At 47.8% G+C, this 27,500-nt stretch overlaps 1 protein-coding gene across 3 annotated transcripts in view; it reads left to right on the forward strand.

Annotated features, from left to right (window-relative positions):
• LOC143032721 (transgelin-3-like) overlaps positions 1-27,500 on the forward strand; it is a 197,041-nt gene that overhangs the window by 32,821 nt on the left and 136,720 nt on the right. For all 3 annotated transcript variants that reach the window (XM_076197649.1, XM_076197650.1, XM_076197651.1), the window contains exon 2: positions 23,077-23,228. In XM_076197649.1, the coding sequence (XP_076053764.1) occupies positions 23,077-23,228 (152 nt within the window). The remainder of the gene's footprint in view (positions 1-23,076; positions 23,229-27,500) is intronic.

Consider the following 27,500-nt stretch of genomic DNA (forward strand, 5'->3'; position numbering starts at 1 on the left):
GTTTGAAGGTGCTTGAAACCAACGGAATCTGGCCAAAGGCTCTGTATGGATCGAATAAGGAAATGGACTTCAGGCAAGTGGAGGATCCCCACGCCAGCCGCCTCCCTCCCTCCCTCTCTCCATCCCTAAGAACATAAGAATGAAGGAGACTGCAAGAGACCATAAGGCATACGATAGACAGTTCCATGTCCATTTCCACGTGTCATCCCAATCCATAAAATTGTCTAACCTTTTCAAAACAACCAATAGTATCAACGCTCACTACTAGATGGTTACTAAGTCTATTCCATTCGTTGACCACCCTATTAGTGAACCAGGTCTTGCCTATTTCCTTCTTAAATCTAAAATTGTCTAATTTGAATCCATTACTGCGAGTCCTGCCGTGCTGTCTTAATATGATGACCTTGTTTGCGTCAGCCAGATATCCCACTGCACGGGAAGGTCGGACAGAGCCAATGCAGGGCCTCTTCCGTGCAGGGGCCCGTGCCATCGTTGGCGCTGGATCCGCCGTGGCTGCAGCTGTCGGGCAGTGCCGATGCAGTTAGTCGAGTCGATACGGAAGTCGTTCATTATCGAGGTGCAGCAGCAGCAGCAGCGGCGGCGGCGCCCGGCATCCGTGCGGGTAGGCCCGGCCCCGGCCTCAGCCTCCTTGCCCAACCCACCCGCCCCCGCCCCCCGCTCCGCCCCTGGGGACAACCCTGTAAACATGCGTTCCCTAGATGCCGGCGTCGGCAGTACAGTTACACGTTTCAAAAGTCTTGGAGGATAGACAGGCTTCTTTCGCTTCCGTTGATTCGTTTGTGGGTGTGCGCAGGTGTTTGTGGGCAGTATCGTTGCGCTAAATGCCATGACCTAGTGGTTCTTGCTCAGGAACTTTTTTTTATTTTTCACCGACACGTTTTCAGGTTTCTCTCATCAGAAACGTGAACTTTTGAAATGTTAAATTTTGAACAAGATTGTAGGCCAGGAAAATGCCGCTTATGTTTGGTGCACTTTTTAAGTGAGTTTAACAGACACCAAGGGGCCCTACCCTGCCTCTCTGCGCCCCAGCTCCTCTTTTGTTTTCATGAGATCAATTGGGTCTCGATTCCCTTTCGCGGGGTTAGACCTGCAAACCTCTCCACCTGTGCAATACGATCTGTGCATTTTTACTCTCCCTCACCTTATCCATTGCTGTTGGCTCTTCTTTTGTCATTGTATAGGCATGATAAATATTTTACAGTCCCTAATGTATTAGGTGTCTTTTAATTCCCCTAAATCGTTTTGGAAACAAATACTCTGTTTACGTTTTTCCAATAGGGCTGTTGGAGTTCCAGCATGTATCCTCTTGTTCTTCCATCAGATTCAAATGTGAATTTTCCGCCTGTCATATTTACACAGAGTAATCACACCCTCCCCCCCTTTTTTTCCCTTTCTTCTTTTCTTGTTACTGCCAATCTCTCCATTGTGCCTTCCCATTTTAGCCTTTGTAATCTTGGGACATCAGTCATGGGGACTCTGATTTTTTCAAGGTAGGCGAATAATGTCTTGGGCATGCTTAGGTCCCTGGAGGTACATCTCCATCTCCTCCATGCTTAGGATTCTGACTGTTAGCAATGTGTTCACATGGGTCGATATGGCGACTGTTCATTCCCGGTCTTTTTCCCAGTTTGTTTTCTTTGTTTCTCCTCATTTTCCCGCCTTCCCATTCTCCTCTTGTGGTTCTCTCCCTCATGTGTTTCACAATGCATGTATCGCCATTTCAGTTCTTTAGCAATCTTGTCTGTGATCGGTCGCTCGGCAGAATATGCTGAGATTTTTGCTGAGATTTTTTAAGGTGTCATTTTCTGTGTGTGTGTGTGTGTGTGTGTGTGTGTGTGTGTGTGCGCGCGCGCGCACACACATTTGTTTGTCTCCTTGTATGTATTTATTTGTTTTACTTGCGTAAGTCTATCTCCACCGACCAGTCAAGTCCTTGTAGCCTTGTAGGGTTCTGCGGATAGATGCACAAGATACCTGCGGTCGTGTTATGGCTCTTTATGGTAACCATTACTTATAAACACTTAACGCCGACGGAAATCAGTAGAAACAGGCGGTGAGCGCGCGCGTGCGCGCCTACACACACATGCACGCACGCAACACACACACGCAAGTCACACACGCACGCAACACACATACACACACACGCGCGCGCGCGCGCACACCATACATGAATTTAATTAAGAACACACTAGATGTTGCGAGATACAAAGACGACCACGAGCATAACTCCCCTTCCCGGTAGGTAGGTAGGTAGGTAGGTAGGTAGGTAAACATACACACATAGAGTATAACATAAAATTACCATTGGCAGCGAGGTTGCCCTCGGGAGATAACGATGACTGCAAAGTATTACGCTCCGAAGTGAAAGTGCATCTCCACAAATTATGAGTAACAATCCGTTGATACTGCGGCACTATACCAACGGGAACGACACCTCTGCAGAAGGATGGAACTCGCTCTGAATGCCTTGGCTGTCGACTGTGCTTCTTCAGTATGAGCTTTCCCTGGCCCAGCCCAAGTCATGGCAAAGCAGGTACCGGGTTAACAAGATTAATAGGGACCGTCTCAAACATGGAGTTCGGAGGCACGAAATCGTCAAATGTCATGAAGAATAAGATTTATGAAGTATGTCATGTTTAAAGTTTGGATGGCCTCCTCTAAAGGTGTTTACCTTAAAGTTGAAGCATATTACTAGGAAAATACACGTTGTAGTTGTAGTAGTAGTAGTAGCAGCAGCACAGCAGCAGCAGCAAAATTGGGTACTGGTATAGAATCATGATGCTTGCTAGGTTGGAGTCGATAATCAACGTCACTGATAGATGGATATACTATTCCGCAAACAGAATTGCCCATAAAGATGCTCTCAGGAACCCCCCCCCCATACACACACACACATACATTTACCAAAATTAGGTCTAAGGGAGTTGGCCAGACAAAGTCTGTGAAAGGCGTCGCCTTAGCGAAGGACGACGCCTTGTTCCCCCCCCCCCCCGCCTCCCTTAGCTGAATAAAATCTCTCGATGTTAACCAGAGTAAATATCCGTGAAGGCCGCTTACGCCCGTGGTTAGCCAGACCACAGACTCTAAAAGGTCGCGACCACCAGGTTGAATCTCCGTGAGGAGGCTGGTTCAATCCGGACTGCAGTGGCTCTTCATAATGCTGAGGCTGCTTTTCTAGGACAGAGCTTTGAGCAGGGTCGTGGGCGTCGCTCGCGACAAGTAACTAGTGGCCAGTAACAAGCCAAATCTGAACAGCTGCTTCCCTTATTGCAGCAGCCACTGCACTCCTCCCCCAGGCACCGCCTGCTGCTGCTGCTGCCGCCGCTGGTCTCCATAAAGTGGTCGACGTCACCCGAGGGTGGGGTCGCTTAACTAGGTGTTGGTTGTCGCCCTCCACCCCCACCCCCTTTAGTACAATAGTACATGGTGGGTGGACATCCCAACTATACTCATGCTTGGGTGGAGGCTTGATGTTGCTGAAGGCTTCGATTGCAGTTTGCGAATATCTTTAAGAATGATCAGTTTTCAGTCTTTCATATTGGTCTTCTCTGTCATTATAAAAATCTCACCAAGGTTTTTCCTCAGCTGATGTTGTAATACAAGTTTACATGAATAGATATCACGTGTTTCATGGAACAAAGGGCATTTTATGTGTAAAGTCATTAATGAGGACAACACAGGAAATGTGCAAATTAAATGCGGTTAAATGATTACATTTTTTGGTAACTTTGTTCGGTTTTGAAGTTGGCAGAACAAGAATTGGTGTTTTTGACTGTCTCAGGTAAGTATTGCCGTTTAGAGTGAACGGTTCTATTCTCTTTGTTTGGAGTTGGTTCATAGGGGCTCTTTGAATACAAGTCTTATTAAATGTGACCGTCAACTTGGGAGAGCCTCCACCAAGCCCGCGATGGAAGTAAAGAAAATACGTATTTGAAGCCTGTAGTGATAGAGCATAGCTTTGAAACCAAAAACATGAAAGTATGACAGTGTTGTGGGGGCAGCTGTTTGAAAAAGGGATTTAATCAGAGTTGAGACAAGAGAGAGAGAGAGAGGGAGGGGGCGGCCCGCCCGCCCGTACTGCTGTGCGCCTCGGAGGGGGCTGGGGGTGTGCCATCCAATAAGCTTGAATCAACCGCCTTGACAGCAGGGTGAGCTCAATCGGACTCGGGGTGGGTGGGTTGTGGGTCAATATAACCCGTCTTAACCTTTAGCTAATGTTAATAACCCCACTATACACTTGAAAAGCGTTTGGAAACCATTCATCTTCTTGTTTTCTGACCTGTAGTGAACGGGTGGGAGTGCAGGTGAAGCTTCGTCCCCGACGATGGGAGGAAGGGGTGAGCGGGTCCCTTGGTGTGGGTGTCTGCTCTGACTTTGCCATCTCCCGCCCTTATAGGGAGAAGGCCATTGGTACGCACATAAATATGTTGTGAGAGAGATCATGTATCAGTCCCTGGAAGATTTATACTCCTTATCGTGTTTATTTGTCCCCGTTTTAGTCGACATCTTGCCCTACAACCCTATGTCTTGTCACAGTTAGATAACAAAGTAAATCATGGTAGTTTGCGTACCTACTTGAACAACGGAAAGGACACGATCACGATGTACTGGCAATTTGTTCTGTGTTTGTTATCTGCCACTAATGGTACACTACCTTCTGTCCGGTAATGTTTCTTGCGCGTCTGCTTAATGTTCCTGTAGGCAGAGTTCTCTCACCCTGTGTTACGAAAAATGGAATTGTGATAGTTAGGAGTTTCATTATGTACAGTGTTGTGAGCACAATCGCAGCGCATTTCAGGACGCTTGTACCATGTAGCACAAAGTCGGGCAGTTCCGATCTTTGTTTACGCTCGGACGTCTGTGGCGTCATCACGGATGACATCACGCCTCGTTGGGTGCATCCATAAATGGCTGTGATTGTTAACAGAGTTCCCCAACAGTGGCCACGTGAGCCCGGTCGCCCTTCCCACAGACTGACTTTTCATGCCGCTCTCTCCATCAACAGCCGCTGTGGAGAAGGACCCGCCAGTGCACAAGAAGTTCCTTCAATTGGGGAGTTTGGTTGGTTGTGTGTGTGGGGGGTGGGGGGAGATTCAACGATGCTTATGGCATTGGGCAACTAGATCAAATGGATGAATTGTTTGACGTCCTTGTGCTACTCCTTCATGGTTGTGTTTATTCAGCCGCGTTGTCGTGAGATCTGTTGCTGTGTTCTCTCGATACACTCTTTTTTAGCTGACACTTTGGTTGCGATGAATGAAATTGCCTGGCGGCGGCCTGAACGTCGATGCAAGTTGTCAGCAGCGACGGGGGGGGGGGTCAGTCGAGGCGGCCTCTGCCCCCATTTGCTGCCCCGGGTTTTCCCCCTTTGGCTGAATGAAGTCGCCTGGTGGCAGCCAGAGGAGAAATGCACAAGTCAGTTCAGAGTATGAAGTAAAGTACCAAGACAAATTTAGTTGATTCGACGTTGTTAAGGACGCTCAATGTGTGCCATGTGATTCTGAACACAAAATGAATAAATAGAAGAAATGAAAACAAGCAATGAATGATGTAATATTGATGATGGTAGCTCTGTTTTACCGTGTGTTTGTTTATGTGAGAAGTCTAACCTTGACAGTTCTACGATGGATGAATACCCATTGTATTGATGGATGAATACCCTTTCAGAGCTTATGATCGTTTGAATGACGTCATAATTGATTCGGTGACGTCAAGATTGTTTCGATGGCGTCACAATAGTTTCGATGACGCCAGATGTTTCATCACATCGTATGAGAGTGACGTAACCACACCTACATTAGTGGAATGACTTTTATACCGGGGTGGCATGACACTCAGGTGTTGTTCATTCGGAAGCGACTGCCACCACGAGGCTGCCTGCCTGCCTGCCTGCCACCAGGTGGTGATCCCTGCCAACTCTGGGGAACCCTCCTCCCGCACCACAACAAAGGCCAAACCACCTCCATTAAACTTGATTGGGAACACGGCTCTCCTCCCTATTTGTTGTGGCAGATGCAAAGATGAATTTATTCCCCCAGTAACTTTTAAGAGTTAGATCCCAGTGGGGCGACAGTGAAGGTGGCAAGAACCTAAAGGGAAGCAGGGGAGTTGGGAGAGGAGTGGCGTAGCTGAGGGAGTGAGGAGGAAAAGAAAGAAAGAATCTGAGAAGTGTGATTGCCCCCGCGGGTCACACAGGCTGCGACGCGGATGGGCTCCAGGGCCCGGAGGAGGAAGACGAGGAGGAGGAGGACGAGGGCGAGGGATTGAGGAGTGGGGCAGTGGTTTTCAGGGGAAGAGGGAGCTAAAGAGGAGGGCTAGTAGAAGAAGGATAATCAAGAGGAGGAAAGGTCGAGGCCCCAAGAGGAAGAAAAATTCGAGGAGGAAGTTTGGGAAGGAGAGTGGAAGGATCAGAAGAAAAAAATCTGGCTTGGTTTACGTGGTCAGTGTCTGCCCCCCCCCCCCCCCGAGTCCCGAAGCAACGGACGGCCACAAGTGCATTATTGACCTTCGTTTTTGGTTCAGACGCCAGCCATATCTGCAGCAGACTCGCGTTTAACTCACGGTGATGCACATAACTCGGACAAATGGCCATCTGGTGAACAGGTCTAGAGTTGAGCCCATCCGTAGACAAAGAAAGAAAGAACACGATGGCCAGCACATCAGAGTTCGCAAAACTTGCTTCTGTAGTGTTTGGCATTGCACCTTGAGCTTTAGCAGTGATGTTGCACTAAGGATTTTGAAAGAAAATGAGACATTTAATTTTTCAAATTATGTCTCTTGCTTGAGCAGATGGCGTGTGCCTGCACTTAGGATCACAGTCAACCACTCACTCAGCCACTCGGAAGTGATGGCAGTACAAAGTCCTTTCCCAACCTCTGCCACATTACGCCTGCAAACTTCTCTATTTCGCATCTCCACCTCCTGTCTGGTTTCACATTTCCACTCTTCCTATCTCAGCGCATCCAGTCAGTAACATCTTTGCACCACATCCCATCTTTTCTGTCTACCTTCCCCGACCCGTTCAATTTTCACTCTTTAACTGCCCCCCCCCCTATCAAATCTTTCACTCCAATGTGTCTTCTTGCTCAACTTGCCCTTTTCCCAATCTTTCAATATTGGACTCATCATTGGTGCTCCCATTGATCATTGTGCACACACTAGCTTTGTTTCCATCGTCTTCGACAATTTCCAAGTCAAAAAATTGTATGCACACACACAATTATATATATATATATATATATATATATATATATATATACACACACATATATGAGAGAAATTCGCTAGTGACAGCGGCATTAATCAGATCATTTTTATGAGTCACATGCGGGACTCGACCCTACTACTCAGCCATCAGTAGCACAACCGTACAGAGCCTTAACCCTCTCAACCACTGAGGCTTCAAAAGTCAAAAAACTTGGAATCTTTCTGATTCCCAGTGTTTGGAAAGATCTCTACTCTGCTACCCCAATTCCTGTTTCACCTAAGACCCGAGCCCACCCGTGGTAGGAGTAAGGACCGGAACGAATACCTTTCACGCTTTGCCATTGTAACTACGAGAGAAATTCACTAGTGACAGCGACATTCATCTGATATTTTTTGAAGCCTTAGTGGTTGAGAGGGTTAAGGCGCTGTAGGATTGTTTTAATGATGGCAGGGCAGTAGGTTCGAGTCCTGCATGCGACTGTCATAAAAATTATATATATATATATATATATATATGTATATATATAATATATATATATATATATATATATATATATATATATACACACACGCACACGCCAGAGTCCAACATTGTATTTATGTGTCTACGTGTGTGTGTAATTGTGCGTGTGCATGAACATGTACCACATGTATTTGGTATTTTCATAGGGTGTACAAATAATGATCCAGTCAGGTGTTCTTTGGTGTGCGTATGTATGTAGTTGCAATGTAGAAGATAAGACCATGTTCATGAATTCCGTCTGTGTGTGTGTCAGCGATTGCATGTAGGGCGTAAAGCTATACTAGTAAAGCCAAGCAAGCATTATGACATTAGTAATGCCATATTTCTAGGCAGGCGTACAGATGTGTTCTCACTTGACCCTGGGCATGCTTTCACTCCCACTCCCTTTTACATAATCCAATTGGTGAGAGCGGTTCCACAAATGTGCGCGTGTTCACATCCGCGATTATTTGCCCTGAACTTTATCCTTTGCGTTTACAAGGGAAGACATTTATTTTTGCATTTACCCACGTTCCCACGCGCTCATTTTTAAGTGGTGGTGGACTGAGGACATTGCAAGGCTGTAGGAGAGCAGGTGCACGCTCTAATACGCTGGTGCATAGAACCGACAAGTGTAACGGTTTCAAGTTACCTGTAGCAATTGTGGAGACAGACTGAGGGGTAGACAAAGGGGCGGAAGGTACGTGTCGTCCTGCACTGACGACGCGACTCGACTTTACGTCGTGTGGCGACTTCTATGCACATGGGCCATTGTGACGTCATTTGTCATGTAACGTTCAACGCGACACCGGATGTTATGTAATGAGCTGCTGCATTGTGCCGTCAGCTGATTTTATGACGTCATTGCTAATTGCCCTGGTTGCCGCGCTGCCGGGAACAGGTGGCTTTCTCTGCTTGGAACACGCCACCGCGTTCTTCTGTGATAACTTGTTGAGTAACTAATATGTAAACATTGTTCACATGTAACTACTTAGGAGGGTTAGAGAGTTGGATGTAGCCTTAGAATGCAAAGCTGTTGTTGTTGTTGTGAGACAGGTATTTACCAGTGCTTCTTTCCTTATTGGCAAATGCAGAGCAGGATCGTAATCATCTGTTAGGAATGCTCTGCTTTTTATTGCAGATGCACCTGGAAATTAGCTTGGTTAACCTTGCACTGTCAGGCAGGCACGATGGCCAGGCTTTCGAAGAACGCCTTCCTGGTGAAGAGGCTACGGCAACAGACGCTTCGCTGGCTGTGGCTTTGAGGGCCACCCTTGCCCAGTGGACTTGGGCAGCCAGGGAAGTGTCTTTCTCCGGTAGTAGTTGGCGCAGTAAATCAAAGCCCGAGAGAAAGGGAACACTTGGTTAGAATTCCTTTGCCCTAGTTGGCCGTAGAATTAGTCTGAATTTTCTTCTTATAGGAGGGAGTCTTACGAGTAGGCGTCACCATTGCGGCTTGTTCATGACTCATTAGACTCGAAAGATTATGAGAGTATTCTAACCAGTGGGAGGTGTTGGCCGTCGTTATATCAAGGTGTGGGTGTCTTCAGGTGATTTTATCAAGGTAATTGAACTTGTAAACCCAATCCTGGCGGCACCCGGCGCCGCCACGTCAAGTGACACCGGCATCAAGGGACTGCAACAGACATATGACTGTATTTTGTCAGCAATAAACACCGCTTATGACCTTGGCGACAATATCGCACCACCAAAGAGGTGGAGTCATTGAAATATAAAAGGAAAGAATTCAAGTGGATAGCAGAACCTAAGTAGAGTAGAAAATAAAAGTGATCGGCATTCTTTGGTTGAGTGGGGATTGATAAAGGAATGCAGAGTGACTTGGTGTGTAGGGGATCTTACTGAAGCCATAAAATATGAACTGCATAAAGCGTACAGTCAGTACCCCCATACAGGGGATATAAAAAATTGTTTCTCAGCATTTGTAGTGCTGCGTCCTTTTACCTTCCTGGTGACATTGGTAATTGTGCTGACACCGAGTGATATCGAGCGATGTACCGTGTATACTGGGGTAGTTCCAAAAGTAATGCCTCCTATTTATCTACTCGTAACTCAAAAAATGGGGAAGCTACGAAAACTGGAGTGAGACTATTAAAACGAGCGGACATTTTTGACCCAGAATTTATTTCTTCGGGTAATCAACCACATTCGTGGTGTACTTTCGCCACTCCGGAATCGACGAATCCATCTAACCGTGCTGACATCAACTGCTTTGGCTCCGTAAACGTTCACCAAACGCCGGTGAATGTCGATTGGTCCCACTGCGTGGAGTAATTCAATGTTGTATCTCTGCATCTGACGCACATCTATGACAGGGGTTACTGTATTAGACTGTCACACCGTCAGTATTTGCAACAGACCAATGAAAATTTCAGGTTATGTGCGGGAATGTTTAGTCATCATAACAATGCCATAAACAATCCCCTCGGATCCCTTGGTGTAGGATGAAAAAATATGAGGTATTACTTTTAAAACTCTCGTCGTATGTTATAACTAGCTATTTTTGGGAGCTGGCAAGGGAAGATCTTAAGGGCTGGAGAAGAGTGAGTGCGCCTGTGAGCTGTCACGGCGTTTATATCTGTTGATGATGATGGTGGCTGGCTGTGTATTTTGTTTCTTACAGTCAAACGTGCAATGAGAATTACATACAAGTGGGCAGCGGCCCTTACAAGAACAGCTCACACAGCAGATAATAGCACAGTTTGATAAGGAAGTAGAAGCTACCAATTCCTTAGACACCACGGGCCAGAGAGCAGCGGCTATGGTGCCATCCCATATTTCACCAGCACTGTACTATGGTGCACTGCAGTATAACTGCTCCTTGTACTCTTTGGATGATTTATGGGGTCATGTCTAAACAAACACTATAGATTGCTAAAACAGTCTCTTCGTTCACACCCTCACCGCATTCCATCTTCAGGCCCCTAAGGGTTATCTCTTGAAGGAGCGGTCTTAAAGGCGGACTTAATGCATATCTTTAGAATGTGACGTATGGGTCCACGTAAGATACGTACTTGCAGCACATAAGCACGAAAGTAAATCCTTCATTGTTTATTTTTATTTAAAGTAAATCTTCATTGTTTATTTGCATCATGGGAAAGTAAACCGTTACGTACAATGGAAGGTAAGACCTATGGGGAAGACCTCGACGTTTCGCTGCGAACGCACTCTCTTCCTTAGGGTTCTTATATTCAAGTGTGGTCTGCAATTGAAGTCTCGCATTTTTTTCCTCACTGATCCATATCACTTTGAGGGAGAGGTTTAATTTCTAAGCAAGCGGCCACCTAAAGCCCATAGGAAGTCGTTTTGAATTTTGAGTAAATATTGATAAATTGACACGCAAGCGTAGAATACACAAACGGAAAGATAAAATAAAGGGGAATTATCGTGAATGTGGCAGCAACCAGTGTTTCGTTACACACTGGATCAGCGATGACCGGAAGCCGCTACCACAGGCATTTGTGACCAGTTCCACTCTATTTTCAGAGAGAGAGAGAGAGAGAGAGAGAGAGTGGTCATAACATGTGACATCACCGTTAACAATTGGGGCGGAACCTGTTGTATGTGCGCACAAGCACATACTTTAACACTCGTGCACACACCTGTACAAACGTACGCACACACGATTGATAATGAAACCTTCAATTTGCATCGATTTCTCCACAAAGAAGGTGAAGGGAAGGGGCCGCTGCTCATCCCCTTGTGAAGGTTAGCTTCACCTGAATGGAAGTCTTGGGGGAACTTCTCATCACCTGAAATTGCATTGCTCTTCGCACCCCACCCACCCACATAGCTGGACTGCCCCCAATCTTCGCTCTTGTCGATACGAGGCCGCCTTTCTCGTCTGGAGTTTCCTTTCAAAGCGGAAAAATGTCTCATGGGACAAAGTAAAGTTTAGCTCAGACGTGGTGGAGGACCGCTGAAACAGCCTTCCTCGGGATACACTCCTGACCCTGTTTGCGCGCGCATCTGTAGAGGGAGGGGAGGGGGAGATCATGAGAAAGAGGTGGGAGGAAGACAGAGAGAGAGGAGAGAGGAGGATGCAACCTGATGATTTGGCAGTGTATGTGGTTGTGGAAACGAGAGTTGGGCAGGGAGGAGGAGGAGGAGGAGGAAGGGTCGGGTGGCGGCGAGCCAGGGGCACATAAGGTGACACCGAAGAGAAAGCAGCCGACCGCCCGAACGGGAGGGCGACCAGGAAAGTTGCGTACATATGTATAAAAGGCGGGCGGGGGAGGGGGGGAAGGGACGAGAAGAGAGTCGCCGGAGGAGTGGGATCGTTCCATCTCGCACGAGGCAGAGGGCAGGTGAAAGTGCCATGAACCAAAGGCAAACTGGATCGGGGTGGAAATGAATTTTCATTGCGAAAGGGTGATGGAGGGGAATTAGCGTTGAGGATTTGGAGGGGAATCATTCGGCAGCCTCTGCCAATGGAAGTGGAGTCAAATATTTTTTCTTGGTTCCGGGAGCAGAGCGTGTCATTATCAAGCGATGATGATCGCTTTGACAAACAATGAACATTTGTATAGGTGCATTAGCGACTGTCATTTCCTACGCCAGAGTGAGGTACCACTCGAACACAGAGCAACAATCGCGACAAGGCGAGATGAATGACGACTTGTGTCATCACTTGACGCCTCCCCCCCCCCCCCTCTCCCGGTCGGGAATTTCAATGCCACTCAGAGCGGAGGCCGCCTCCGTTTTGTCAACAACGTCAAGGCCGGCCCAGCACTCACTCAGCGTCGATTGGCATCGTCTCTTTCGCGCAGACTAGGACAGGGCGCTTTGGAGGAGGAGGTGGAGGAGGACATCGATGCAGCGAAAGCGGAAATAATCTTCCTCACTTGAGGATATAAACTGTAAAGCTAGAACATGACCCGTATTGTCTTAAATCTGGTGATTATCGTAATAATTGTGTGTGCTCGCGCGCGCATTTATACCTGGGTTTTATCTTCGTATATGTTCGCACATGCATATGGATCTAGAACGGATTTGAAAGTGTTGTACTTCTCACCCGTTGACACGGACTCGCACATACACATAGGCAAATGTACATCATAATTCATTCGGCTCACGTTCTCACATAACCTTACCTAGCCCAAGATCCTGACAACCCACCTCTAAACATATGCTTACACACCCACGAGAGCAGGCATGCACGTAGTGGCTTGGAAACTAACACGAACACACAGATACATAAAAAACGTACTTGCATTTTCTCTACAGAGACAGACACGGGCACAGGTAAACACACACACACACACACACACACACACACACACACACACACACACACACACACACACACACACACACACACACACACACACACACACACACACACACACACACACACACACACACACACACACACACACACACACACACACACACACACTCACACACACACACACACACACACACACACACACACACACACACACACACACACACACACACACACACACACACAAACAAACAAATAACTTTCAGTTGAATATATACACAAATTTCATCATCATTGTCATTTTCGTTATTCCAAAAGTTCTGTTGAACATATCATTCGTTCGTTCATTCATTCATTCACTCGTTCCATTTATTCATTGAGTCCAGTGTCGAAGCAAGATTTTTCCAACTTGTGACTCGCATAGCAGTGCCAACCTTTGCCATTTTGCCATTGCAAGTTCCTCTTTCCAGCAGAGGAACATTTAACGGTTCCATTCAACAAGGTCGAACGATTAAAATATACGAATATTTAGCACAATGACAAGAAAGCCTCCAGGAAGGTTGCAAGTCTAAACGATCAAGTAAGTTCAGATACAAAGGAAATGTCGTTGACATAGAAGGTGGGGAAAGGCTGACGAACAGAATAGTTGCAAAAGGTGGGAGACGTGGGATTTGATTTTACGTTCCACGGGAGCAGTGGACAAGATTTTGAGCGTGATTGTATCAGGGAGGTCTTCTTAACCGACCCGCACAGACTTCGTTCTCATTTACTCCAAATTATTTTTATTCGTTTGTGGAGACGTTCCACTGGTTTTATTTTCCTCAGATTACTGCCAGCACTTATACTGTAGATGTCGTCGCACACGCTCACCACATCCCCTCGTGTCCAGATGCTGCTGCTGCTGCATTTTGGCTTCGTTTGAGAAAATAAAAGGAAAAAAATCAAACTAGATCCCAAAGGTCAGAAATTTATTTGCATTCTAAGTAATGGATAACAGCTGACGCTAATGACTGGAGAGGATGAAATATGGAGCTTCGTTTGGATAAATTTCGCATTTAGAGGCGCAGATGTAAATGATGTTTTCGGGAGTCTGCTAAATTTAAAGATGTATGCAATGTGATACTGAAGTTGTGTGTAATTCGTTTGGATTGGCAAAATAATCTCGTCTTTTTTTTTGTTCAACTAGTATTAGCTTACCATATCAGAGGAGTTGGCTGGATTTGCTTGTTAATTGGGAGCCTGTTGATAATAGTTTTGAAAATTCTTGGAATCTCAGATGATTTAGGTGTAAATGCAAAACCAGTGGTTTGTACAGCATAAAGTGTTCTTGGGTGCTAGCTGAGGTGTCGCTGCACTAAAAGAAAGAAAAGGGAAAAACAATCGTAAAAGCGTCGTATTTACCTGAAATTACTCTTTTAAGGAAATACAATCGTCAGTGTGACTTTTGAGAAGTTTTGAATGTCATCATTTCACATCAAAATGAGAGAATCGCTTAATGATTGTGCTCAGCCACATACGTGCTTTGTGCCATTTGGCCTTTTGCTTACGGCAGACCATTTCAGTCTGGTGTGTGGCAACGCATCGGTAGCGAAAAATGTTAAAATTACCTTGATCTGAATATGCAAAAGATCACGAGGGTTAATGTCATCGTCGAATGGGTGACCAATTCTCTTAGGCGTGGGCCTACTTTACATTATCTCCTCCCATTTGTCTTTCCAGGCTAACACTTCGTGCTGTGTGCTGATGATCATGCATGCTGCAGCATGGAGGGAGGCCCTAGGCTCTGTAGTTCTCCATTTAATCTCTCTCTCTCTCTTCCTATACTGGTTTTCACCACTGTCTTCCTCCATCTCTCCCTCTCACTTTCTCACACCTCTGCCACCCACTTTCTCTTCTTCCTCCCTCCTACGTTCACCTTTCCTTTGCACTGTCGTCTTACCCCTTCTGGATTTCCGTATCCCTTGATCCTCACTGCGATTATTTATTTTTCCTCTTGCTGGGTTAACCTCAGTAGTGGCCAGGTTATAATGTAACTCTACAATAGTGACCTTTCTTGGCGAATCGAATAAAATGTGGACCATGTAAGAATGAGGTCGACGCCAAAACGTTTCCTGGGTGTGTCGGTTGGTGCCAGTGGCAGAGACGCGTGGTCCCTCCGTCGATGGTCGTCCGGCCTCCAAGAGTGGGGCACGTAACGGCGACCCGCGCGGACGGCCTGTCGCGGCGGTGGACATGTTCCTTTAGCCAAAGAAGGGCTTCAACTCCAGCAAGAGGGAGAGGAGCGTCGGATAGGTGTCTGGCCATCTTTTTGTCTTTGTATCACTTTATTTTAATCTCTCTCCCTTTCTCGTATAGATGTTTGTGTGTGTGTGTGTGATTTACCATAGCCTTACTTATGAACGACAGTTACCTACCTCGAAGATGGACCGATCTATGGGAACTGCCGTGACCTTACGCAGACCTCCATCCCCCGATCAAGGGCCACAAACATCTTACAGTTTTAGTGAAGCTACCCTAAGCGAGGCTCGATCTCTGGAATGCGTCGTCGCTAGTCCTCGACGTTAACCACAACACCAGCAGGACTGTGTGTGTGTGTGTGTGTATTGCGACGTTATTGCCACAGCCCATCTTCATCATCCGGGGACACGAATACCGCCCGTGTTATTCTTCGGAAGTGTGATTCCGAGTGGAGAAAGAAGAAAAGAGGCTACAAGGAAATTTTGACCATGAATGTGAGAATGGCGGGAAAGATTCAGGTCGACAAACATTTGAACATCGTTCCCTTAGTCCTCTGTTGGATGGGATATGCATCTCCTTTGTAAAAATAGGAATCTTATACCCTGACTCCCTGGGCCAGAAGATTAGCCAGCTACTAGAACCAGCCAGTCCACTTTGTGTATGTTAATTTCTGCGTTTATCCAACCATTCGTATATTACCTGTTTGTTCCTTCGCCATAGGGTGGAGCTACGAAACCAGGCAATATTTCACCTTGTAAGAAACCAAGGAGAGAACTCGTGGCGGCAAAGAATGTTCTGGTATGCAGGAGTCGGTGGAAATGACTAAGATGACCGTGCTCCCGAATGACTCACATCAGTCGGAGCTCCTGCAGAGAACGAGTGAACGAGGGAGGGAGGAAGGAAGGGTGGGTGGGTGGGATGCACTGCATGGAGAGAGAGAGAAGAGGTGCGCCTGCGCGAAGGAGGTAGCCGGCTCGCTTGCACTGCTGCCCCATCGATGGATGACAAGATCTGGTACAGAAAGAAGTTATGAAAGTGCACGCGTGATGATTATTTCGCTATTTCGTAAATGACATTATTATTACAATTGTTGTTGTTTTTATTATTATTACTATTATCATCATCATCATTATTATCATTATTATTATTGATAGTAACAGTTGTAGAATTATTTTTTTGAGTCGTGTCCCTCAGCTATATTTAGTCATTCGTAGACGCGATAACAGTATCGAAGTTTACCACCTAGTTGAAAGAAACCCCACCGTTTAATTCAGGCAGAATAAAGTCTGTGAAGTGTGTTATCTTGTTGCCATCACCTAGAATGGTATGCATAGATGCCTGTGTCTGAAGCTGACAACTTTGAACGCTAAAGTTTCAAGAGTGACATTGCCTTGTCAAGTAATGCGGCTGGCAAGGTTGCGAAGAATGCCGTGATGATCAGCGCTATCAGGTGGAACTGATTATGTGTTGCTTGACAAGATAAACAGGTGAGGTAATCGGTAAATAATCTGAGATCAGAATCGGGACCGGACGTTCTTTTTCAATGAATGGCTGAAGGGTGAATTGATGGGTTAAGGCAGGAGGTCGTTACGCGTGGCTGAGTGCCCCACGAGTCGTGCTTTGTATGTGGCAAGCAGCCCTGACAACCGCGCGGACCCCATAATGCAAGTTTATCAAGTACGAGGGGCCGGATTGTTTACGCGCGATGGTGTTGATCATGCAACGGTCGACTGTTAGCTGGGAATTAATAGGAGTCATCCGAAGTCCGGGTGCGGGTCAGTCTAGACAAGAAGGGCTAATTAGGAAGTCAAGATCAGGGCGTCTTTAATTGGCTCACCGCTGACGCTGGCGAGAACTAACACAAGAGAAGTCGAGTAAGCCTCGCTGCCACTGTCCAGGTTTCGACTTTTGCATGGACGTCACATGACACACGTCGGAAGTGGGCATTTTTTTTCGTGATGCCAGGAAGTCGTGTAGTCTTTGTAGGTGTGGTCTAAGCAAGGTGCTGAACCCTCGGACGGACTGGCCGGTCGTTGCCACGGGGACGCCAGCGCCACCAGTGATGATGTGCCATATTAGGAAGGCCCCGATCCGATTCAGATATACCTGCTCGCCTCTTGCGCCTTGTGTGCATGCAAACTCTTGATTTATTATCGAGGTGGGCCCGTCGGTGGCCAGCCTCTTCCCTCCACTCTTCCGTTCCCTCATTCATTCATTCATACCCAGGAAGGAGCCCGTGCTCTCTTATATCGCCGGCATCCGTTTTGTCAGATTTAACTCCCGACATTTTTTTTTCTTCTTGGTGTAAGGAACACACTGCACTCGCCGGAACTCAGCCCCATTCTGCTTGTCACTTTTCTCTGCTCCAATTGTATAACCCCGTCCTCACCCCACTCCCCTTCATAATTCGTCCACACAACCCTCTCCCCTTCACATGTCCCTCAATTTATATAAACCCCACCTGCAATCTTTCCCCACACGCCTCGTAATTCCTCCCTCTCTCTCTCTTTACGGTCGTTTAACAACCGCTCGCTTTGCCACGCGTCCTTCTTTAGCTATAACACAAGGATGACCTCCCTCCCCCCTGGCTGTGGCGCGCAAGGTGCAGCCACACCTTAAGACAACTGTGCCGGTGCGGGTGCCCCTTCCAGTGGTCTCGTCGAACTTTCCCGCCAACCATAAACGGTCATCAAGCCCCTGCTGGCTGGCTCCATTCACCTCTTACGGTGACATGCCATGCTGCCGCTTTACGTTCACCTTGTCAGTTTGCCTGCCATCCCTCTTCTGCCTTCTGACTCGCTTGCATGACTCCCCTTTCTTCCAGACTCTTCTCCATCCATCTTATTTCCTCGTTCCTCACCCTATACTTTTCCCACCGCTTCTCCCCCTCTCACCTTACATGTAGTCTTGGCTTTTGTCTCCCTCCTCTTGCCGTACCCATGTCTCCTTCACCCCATTCTGCAGCCACGACGTTTCGACCTCGACCTCTAAGCTTTCCCTCCCTTCTTTCAAGACGTCTCCGTCACTCCGACCGACCCGCATCTTTCACCTTGTCACCTGTGAACCCCCCCCCATTCTCTCTCTCTCTCTCTCTCTCTCTCTCTCTCTCTCTCTCTCTCTCTCTCTCTCTCTCTCTCTCTCTCTCTCTCTCTCTCTCTCTCTCTCTCTCTCTCTCTCTCTCTCTCTCAAAAAGGAAGGTTCTTACCCCTGGTACTACAACCTCCCTCTCTGTCACCCTTTTTATGACCAGACGTGTACCGTGAGATTGAATACAAATGGGTGTCCCTGTGCTTGGTAAGGATTGCTGTCTACTTTTGTTCACCAGGAGGAGTGGCTAAGACGGCTGAACATTCATGTAGAACAGGAAAACCGTATTATCGTAAGGCTCTCCAGAATGTTCGACTTAAGTTTTGCCCGAGCAGTTGTTGACCGTTGTGCACTGGATCTCTCGGTGTTCAGCGAGTCGGTGGATGTTGTGCTGAATCCACGCACGGGGATTGGGCACTCCAGCCTCCACAAGAAATGTAAAGGCGAAACTAGAAATTAGTTTGCCCTGTATAAAAAGAGTTCACTTGGAGACAGTCACGTTTGCAGCGCAGACCTTTAGAAATGCCAAATTTCAAAAATATCCACAGAATGAGCTGCATGTGCAACCCCGCACCCACTGTTTTGCCTCTTTGTTATTCAACACAACCAAGAACTGCGGAATGATGCTAATATGCAGGTCTCGGCGAACACCGAAGCTCACAGGAAGAGCAATGGCCACGTGTAGCTGCTATGCTTAGTTAACACGGGTGGATGTCATTGATAGAATCTCCTATTGTTACGCTGACTGGTCCGTTCTAGAAGTTAAGCTCAAAATTTTGTGTGCTTGCCCGTGCTATATCAAGGGTAACACGTTATTCACAGCCAAGTGAGAAGTTGTGGGACCTGAAATAGCTTTGCTTATCAGGAATACATTTTGCTACGGTCTTCTCCAGGGGGAGACAAAAAGAAAAAGAAAAAATGAAGCATGCCATTCAAAAGACTAAATGTAGGATCCTTGGTGACGTGGTGTTCAGTGTGCTGGCACTTGCGGCTGCCCCGTCGTGCAGGTATTGTGACGGACTTGTTCAGGATTAACAGGGGAGACTGTGACAGGCCTAGTATAAATATGGACCTCAAAATAGCCTTACACACACATGAACATGTTCCAAGCAGGGTTTTATGTTGGAACCTTACAAAGACGAGAACTCAATGGTTGCAGCATAAGGCACAGTGACCGGTGACGATAATGGGACCTTTGTTTTTGGATCCCAAAGGAATAATATAGCAATGTTGCAGCTAGAGGCAACTACAGGAACCCTGTAGTGGATTACACTGAGTCTGAACCTTGTGACACAGCGCACCAACGTTCTTTGGAGCACTACGTTTTACAAGTGTGAAGTTGTGAATAAGTAATCAAGTAGGTGAATAAATAAACAAATAGATAGAATCAGGTGTATGGGGCCTTCAGTATACTGGGCTTTTGACGACCAAGGAGTTCAGACTCTGGAGTCGACCGTGCTCTTAGATCGGAAAATTGCTGTGAAATAAAAAGTCACAGTTTGGAAGCTGCCATGATAACGAATGATATAACTAATGAACATTGTAGTTGCTCAAGCAACTGGAGAGAAATAAGAACCATTCAAATAAGAAACATCCAAATGGGATTGGACATCATGTTGAATTGTGTAATGTATTCAGATTATTTTGCTTGGTGCAAATGTGATTTCTTAGATTGTCTCGAACGATTGTCTCAGACTACAAATGCAACTCCATCACAAGGATAGTAGAACAGCACCAATGTTGCACCGTATGCAGGAATGGTGTTCAATACACGAGGATGAATTAAGCAATAAGAATAAATCCTCTCTCCCCCGCCCCTCCCCTCTCCGCCACCTGCCCTCCCGCCAACCGCAGCAGCATCCCTCGCCCTACATTGACTGCGCGGCGGAGGCGGTGGCACAAAGCCTCTCTCTCTCTCTCTCTCTCTCAGCATTGGCTCTGCCTGTTGCTTGTCTGCTCTTGCGCACGCTTCCCATTCGTCCCTCGTCCCCGTTCGTAGTAAATCCCTCGACGTGATCCCTCCCGTCCTCCCTCCCTCACTCCCGTCCTCCTTGTCTGACGCCCCGTCTCCCTCCATCTCAGACCTTGCCACCCCCGACGCCCACACACAGACACACACACACACACACACACACACACACACACACACACACACACACACACACACACACACACGCACGCACGCACGCACGCACTCACACCATTCTTTTCTACTTCCGGCCTTCACACTCTCCTTCTCCTCACCTCCCCCCTTCCTTCCTTCCTTCCTTCTTTCCCTCCGGCCATTCCCTCACGCCCATATTCCTTCCTACCAGTTTGTCTTTCCGGTCATCCCCCATGCCCTGTGCACATCCCATTGGACAAGTGGATCTGGTCAGATATCTTGCGATAACTTCCCCCGCGTCTCTCGTCTCTCTCGACTTGAGCACCGCGGCATGCCCAGCTTAGAGGAGCTTTACTTTCACCAAACAGGTGTGGCGGCGGCGGCGGCGGGTGACGACGATAAATGTAATAGATAGGGTCATGGTCGTGATGTAATCAATTGGGCTGTGGTCGTGATGTCGATGCCAAAGTCTGGCGGGAGTTGTCTGGCAGGTGGTGGTGTTGGTGAGAAAGCGTTCGGCTGATGTCTGGGTTCATGGATGAATGGGGGCGGCGCGGCGCGGCGGTGGGCAGCAAGTGGAAATAAGGAGGCTGGAAGGACGGACGGGCTCCGGGGAGTGGGGTTCGAGGACATGCTTGCTGGGAGTGGCGCTTGCTCGCTCGCCGAACGAGGTGGGGCCGGCCGGCCGGCAGGGCGGAGTGGATATGTATGTGGCCGTTACAGTGTTTTCTCGTCGTGTGCGCGCCGGGTCTGTTGCAAGATCGGGTGGGCACCAAACATGTGCCATAACTTAGCTGCCACACTGAACACTCCCTTATTTCTGATGTTGTTACATTTACGTCATGGTCTTTGAAATGGCAGGAAGAATATGGGTGCGTCGGCGTAAATTGAAATTAGGTAGGCAAAGGATGAGTGTTGTCACACAGATTGTGTAGGTGCTCGTGATGGCTGTGTTGGAGGACTAGTGATGCTGACTTGAGTCGGCAGAGCGGCAGAAGTGGGGGGATCAGACTGAGATTAGAGCTGATGGAAGTCACGTATCATTATGAACCTTCCCTGAGGAATCTTGATTAATGTATTCAAGTAAAAAAGCTGTGCTCACACATACACCCACACACTCCCTGACATACAAACACACGTGCGTTCGTATACTCACGCACACATACATGCACACACGCACGTAAGCAAGCAAGCAGTCACACAAAGCTCAAATTTATGGATGTACCCAAAATCCACTGAGCGTGTCGCTGTTACTGTATATTGCAATAAAGTAAAACGCACTCATACATGTGTGCGCACGCACACGCTCGCACGCATGCTCGTGCGCGTACACACACACACACACACACAAACGCACACACACACACACACTCGAAATGCCACTTGCACTTTCTGACACTTTCAGCGCCGTATTGACTTTGCCCTATTACCCCCCCCCCCCTTTGGCACGCCGGGATTGCTTTTGGTCGATTTTTCACGGCTGTCTTGGGAACCACCTCCCCAGGAGGAAAATGTCGCGCCGCGTGTGTGGGGGAGGAGTAACCTGCAGCGGGTATTTTCACCCATGATGATGAGGATGAGGATAGTGTACGTCCCTGGTGGCTGGTCATGAGGTGGTGGACAGATGATTTGTGGGTGTCCTGGAGGAATTGGGACCTCGATGGGTTTCCGTGTCGGGAGGCCCTTCTTCACTGCTGCAGAAGGAGCCAGCCGCCTGTGGCAGGCAGACGTGCTCAGTCAGCCATTGAGTGGCGCTCGTGGGAACAGGACTGGACACGGGTCCGGCGGATTTGCCAGAGACGGAGTGGAAGTTCCATCTCTCGTGCGTTTCGACCTCTTCTCTGAAGCACGAAGGTTCGATCCCAGAGGTGACTCGCAGTTGATTTGGGCGTCGCACCACTCAGGGCAAAGGTGACGGATGAGGTAGCAGGAGAGCCCGCGCGGTACACGGGGGGGGGGGGGGTAACTTGCATGCTTTGGCGCACTGCATCTTCCCGTCCATTATTATCAATCCCCTTCGTGACAGCGGCACAGATTCTATCATTCCGCGTAATAACGCCGCACAATTTTGTTTAGTTGGAAGTTGTGCATCACAGTGTTGATGGAACAGAGACTTAAAAAAAAAAAAACCAAGAGCAAGGTAGTTGGTCTTAATACTAGCACTGGTCTATTTGTTTATTTATGCATTCATTCGTTTGTTTGATTGAGGGGGAGGGGAAGTCTTCCCCAGTTTTCGACTCTCACTTTTGGCTTTCCCATACCACCAGCACCAGCGCCATCGTTTGTTTACCCAACTTGTCGCAAGCACAGAAGCATTCTGAACACACCAACTGCCTTTCCGTTCATCATAGAATAATTGTCCCGCGTTTTTTTTGCGTTATGCGCATGTGTATACACACGCACGCACGCACACGTCCACACACGCACTTGTTAAAAAAATTGAAGTAGATCTTGTTGAGTCCTTATTTGATTATCTCGACCTCCCAACGTCGCCCTTTAGAGTTTAGGAGACTTCTCTTCCTTTTCGAGTTGTTCGCATCAAGTGGAGTTGGATCCTGTAACCCTCAGTTAAATAAGATTATAAGACATTTTCCAACATTATGTACAAGTAAGCAGCACTTCGCGAGTGGGTTATGCCTTGTGTTAATACGCTTTCCCTTTTCTTCTTTCCAGTCTCAGGCCAAGTTCGATCTCCAGCGTGCCCAGGAAGCTGTCGATTGGGTGGAGGCCGTCACGGAACAGAGACTAGAGTTCCCCACCGAGGAAGGTCTCCGTGATCAGCTCGACTTTGCCCATGCCCTCAAAGACGGACAGGCTCTCTGTGCGTAAGTAACTGAGTCAACTTTCGTCTGCTTACAAGTGTAGTGCAGTTTGCAATAGGCTGCCACCCCTCTCTTGCACCATGCCAAGCACCCTGTCATAAAAATTCAACAAATTTGAAACATTTTCCTTTCCAAAAACCGAAGTGATTTTATATCGGGATTTTTTTTATCACTTTCTTGGGTAATTGTCTTTCAGTTCTTTCATACACTCTAGTTACCACCCAGGTCAAAGACAGTGGTCTATAATTCAGAGGAGCCTCTTTATCGCCACTTTTGAAAACTGGTCCACTAATAGCCAGTTTCCAATCTCTTGGCACTTAACCTTCTCTTGGTGAACACACACAAGGCCGTCTGTCTCATCCGCGAGTTTGAGTTTTCAATTTGGGATCTCGACAATCCCTATGGCTTCCCTCGCATCCATTGCCTCCAGTAGGTTTTGCACTCATTTTGCTTTCGGCCTCTCCCAGGTTTCCCTCGAAGTGGCTGTCTTTTGTAAACACGGACTGGAAGTTGCTCTTCCATATTTTCTTGTGTTTGGCACCTTCATATGTTGTGTATGTGTGCAATCTTTATGTAAGTGCCATTTTGTATTTGTAGCCTTGAATCTACGATTCTGAAATGATTCAAGATCATTTGTAGTGCCGTGTTTACCAAGTAGTTCTTCCCTAAGATTTTAAAGAAATTGCCCAATGTCTGCGTGTGATATAATCTGCGAACTGAGTGCATCTTGCATCCCCCCGGATAAGTAGTCAAGGCATCTTCAACCGAGACATTCTCGACTTGTTCATTGGTTCTAAACAGTTAAACCTCAGTATTTGGACGGTCTGATACAGATGTGCAAATATTCTTGAAAAAATCATATTGAATCCGCCTATGCATCGAGCAACTTCAATCAACCTTAAGTACCAATCTTGATATTGTCATTTTGATGCTACTGCGGGAAACGACCTCTCGACCCGGGAACGCCTCCCGTAGGTTAATCATGTTCAGGATCACTGGGTGGCTCAGGGGTAGTGAGTGCTCTCGCTTCACGCGTGAGTGACTGGGTTGGGACCCCAGGGGCGGACACACACACACACACGCACAGTGGCTGTAATATGCCTTTATACATAATATCCTCGTACGTTTACACCCTGTCAGGCTCGCTTGGTGCCTTAAGTAGAGCACGCACACGCACACAGTTGTGTGTAAGAAGAAATAAAGAACTTGAGAAGCGTTTACCAGGAAGTGCCTGGCTGCTGACAGACGTCACCATCTCCCCGATTTGGGAACAGTTTGTTTATTCGTTCAAAAAGCCGAGAGCGTTTCTTGATTCTTTTTTTAAACAACGTTGTTTATGTTCAGTGCTAGCCGTCGGTCATCTGCCCTGAGCCGAGTAAGTGGATCGTTTACCCGTGCCGGTGAATAGGCTTCCCGTGCAAAACCGGCCTCCAGTTTTTGTGTTCTTGTCTAAGTGGATGCGCGCACAAGTGAAACAGGCGTTAGTCACGCAAGGACGAATGTTTGCGTACTCGCGCAGAAACACACACACACACGCACACACACACACACACACACACACACACACACACACACACACACACACACACACACACACACACACACACACACACACACACACACACACACACACACACACACACACACACACACACACACACACACACACACACACACACACACACACACACACACACACACACACACACACACACACACACACACACACACACGAATGTGCGTAAAATCCAGTTATTGGCCAGCTATTCATTAATGTGGGGACACTGGAGGAGAGAAAGCGTTTATATGCATGATTCCCATCGAACAAGAAGCGAGCTTCTTGCATCGTTTGGTTCTTCAAGGTAAGACTGACCCCTTGCCAAGTCGGGGGGGGGAGGGGTAGAGGGGCATTTCAAAGCCACTTGTTGCCCTCTCGACTGTGGGTGAAGGGGCTCCTGGTAATGGGACGCAGGTCTTACCCAGATCTAAGGTTTCGGGCAAGGTCAGCAGTGCAGGTGGACCCACTTGATAGTACCAGGTTGGGGGAGACGGGCTGAAATAGTGTGTGGGAGTGCGTGTGTGTATATACCTGTGTACTTGTATGGTTATATATATATATATATATATATATATATATATATATATATATATATATATATATATATATATATATATATATGACACCAATTAGAACTACAGTGAGGATGAACAACTTGTAGTTCTTCGAAATAAGGATCCACCTTCCACTCTGGAATGGCAATCGTGGATCTGTAGTTTGTTTCCAATGGGAAAAGATTTGTATGTCAATCCAGGTGTACGAGGAGCTTCTCGTGTCCAGCTGTAAAGATCGGCATCCAGGCAGGCAGGCCGGGCGGCGGCGGCGGCAGCGGCGCTCTAGAAACCGGTCGAAGCCTCCGGGAATCTGGCGCTCCTGAAGGCCGCGTGGCGTGGCGGCGGTGGAGGGGCAACGTGGGGGAATGTAAATAAGCATCATTAATGCACAAGGCCATTACGTTTCAACCACAACCGTTCGTTCACATAATTGTTGGTCGCGGTCACCACTTCTTTTTTGTTGTCTCCGGGGATCTCGCCTGCTTTCCTTTGGAAACCTTCAGCGCGGCGACCTGACCTGCATCATCTCGAGGGATGGGCTCCGGTTCCGGGGAACGCCGGACGGTTGTTCCCCGGACCAGCAGGACTGACTCGGGTCGGAGCAGAGTATCTGCCGATTTGGCATCGAGATCGCTCTCCTGGGCTCGGCGGAATGGCCTGGCGTCGATCCAGAAGCAAAATGGGCGAAATGTTCCACCGTGTTGGAAGGGTCCAGCCGGACGGTGGGGTGGTTGGTCGGTCGGTCGGGCGCCAGCGGAGCACCTCGAAACCACTTTTGCTTATCTCGCCGTCTGGAGGAACTTGAGGACCAGTTAGAAAGTTTCCTCCTGACCGACTACCACACCATTAATCTGATTGCAGATACATTCCATTAATTATCCCGCTCACTGGCGGAGTCGACCAGCGTGTTTATGGGTGGCAGGTTGTTTTAGTCAGCTGAGGAAACTGCAGCCGTTACCTCGTGGTTGTTCAGGGTGCCGTTTGACTTCTCAGTCTATTTTCTCATGTACATCATGCTTATGAACTACTGTTCTGTAAATCTTCAACACTGAAGAGGATTGCTAAGCACACACTAATTACACTGGTTTTGGGTTGGTGGACCCACTCGGTCGGTGGGCCCCTCCAAGTCCCCTGGACTCCGGATGGAGAAGCACTGGGCTGGACGGGTTCGTTCAGGTGAGAAATCACGATTTCGCAGTCAAAGGGTCCATTCATTTACATAATCTGCATGCACACAATAGCCTTCTCACTCTGTCATGTTGGCCATCAACCAGTGGCACAAAACCGTCTATAGTTGCCGGATGAAAGGTGGTCGGGAGAATGACGCGGGAGGGTGGGGGGGGGGCAGGACGGTCAGCGGCGCCCCCCCCCTCCCCTCTGCAGCAAAAAGTGCAATCGTGCGCCAAGGCCACGTCGGGAGACTCTCGGCGGCGGCGGAACCCTCGGGCGTTAAAAAGTCGCGTCCTCGGGCGAGCTCGGCGAGTATCCCGGTCCCTTGGCCACATGCTGAGGTGCTTGAGGCGCTCGAACCATTCGCAGTAGTAATGTAGATTTTTGTTTTGGCCAGGACGAGACGATTTCATTCAGGCCAGGTACATCACCGGGTTTCTTTTAGCTCTTCTGCTGTGCTTGACACCCATTACACTCTTTAATTCGGCTCTGGGAATGTTGTTTTACGGAGGTCAACCATGTAATATCTCTACACGCCTCTCGTGCTCAAAGCCCATCGAATTTGGAGATGCCATCCCGAGGGATAGGCACTCGCTCTGCGGACCAAGATATCTCTTGTTTACAATTGCACTCGGCATCAAGAAAGCTCTCCTCTTACTGGCTCGTCGTAGAAACAGCTCCCCCCCCCCCACACACATAACCCACATTAAAGTCAGTTTCTTCCCGGAGATATCTGCATCTGTGGTGTTCCAGGATCATTGCCACTCGCCGTGAGGCCACAGATGAGGGAGATTTGAGGCAAGAATTGATCTGATATATGTGAACGCTTCTAGATTTGTCGCTTCTTTTCTAGTTTATTAGACCTCGATACACTTAATTTACTGTACAGTCACCACAAGAATCCTACCCTCCGTGCGTGTGTATGTGTGTGCTTAACACTTAACATTCTTGTTCTTTACATTTGCCGTGGAGGACTTTTATTCATAGAGAAAA

Source organism: Oratosquilla oratoria, chromosome 14, assembly GCF_046742065.1.
Source record: "Oratosquilla oratoria isolate Oo_2021 chromosome 14, ASM4674206v1, whole genome shotgun sequence".
Lineage (NCBI taxonomy): Eukaryota > Metazoa > Arthropoda > Malacostraca > Stomatopoda > Squillidae > Oratosquilla > Oratosquilla oratoria.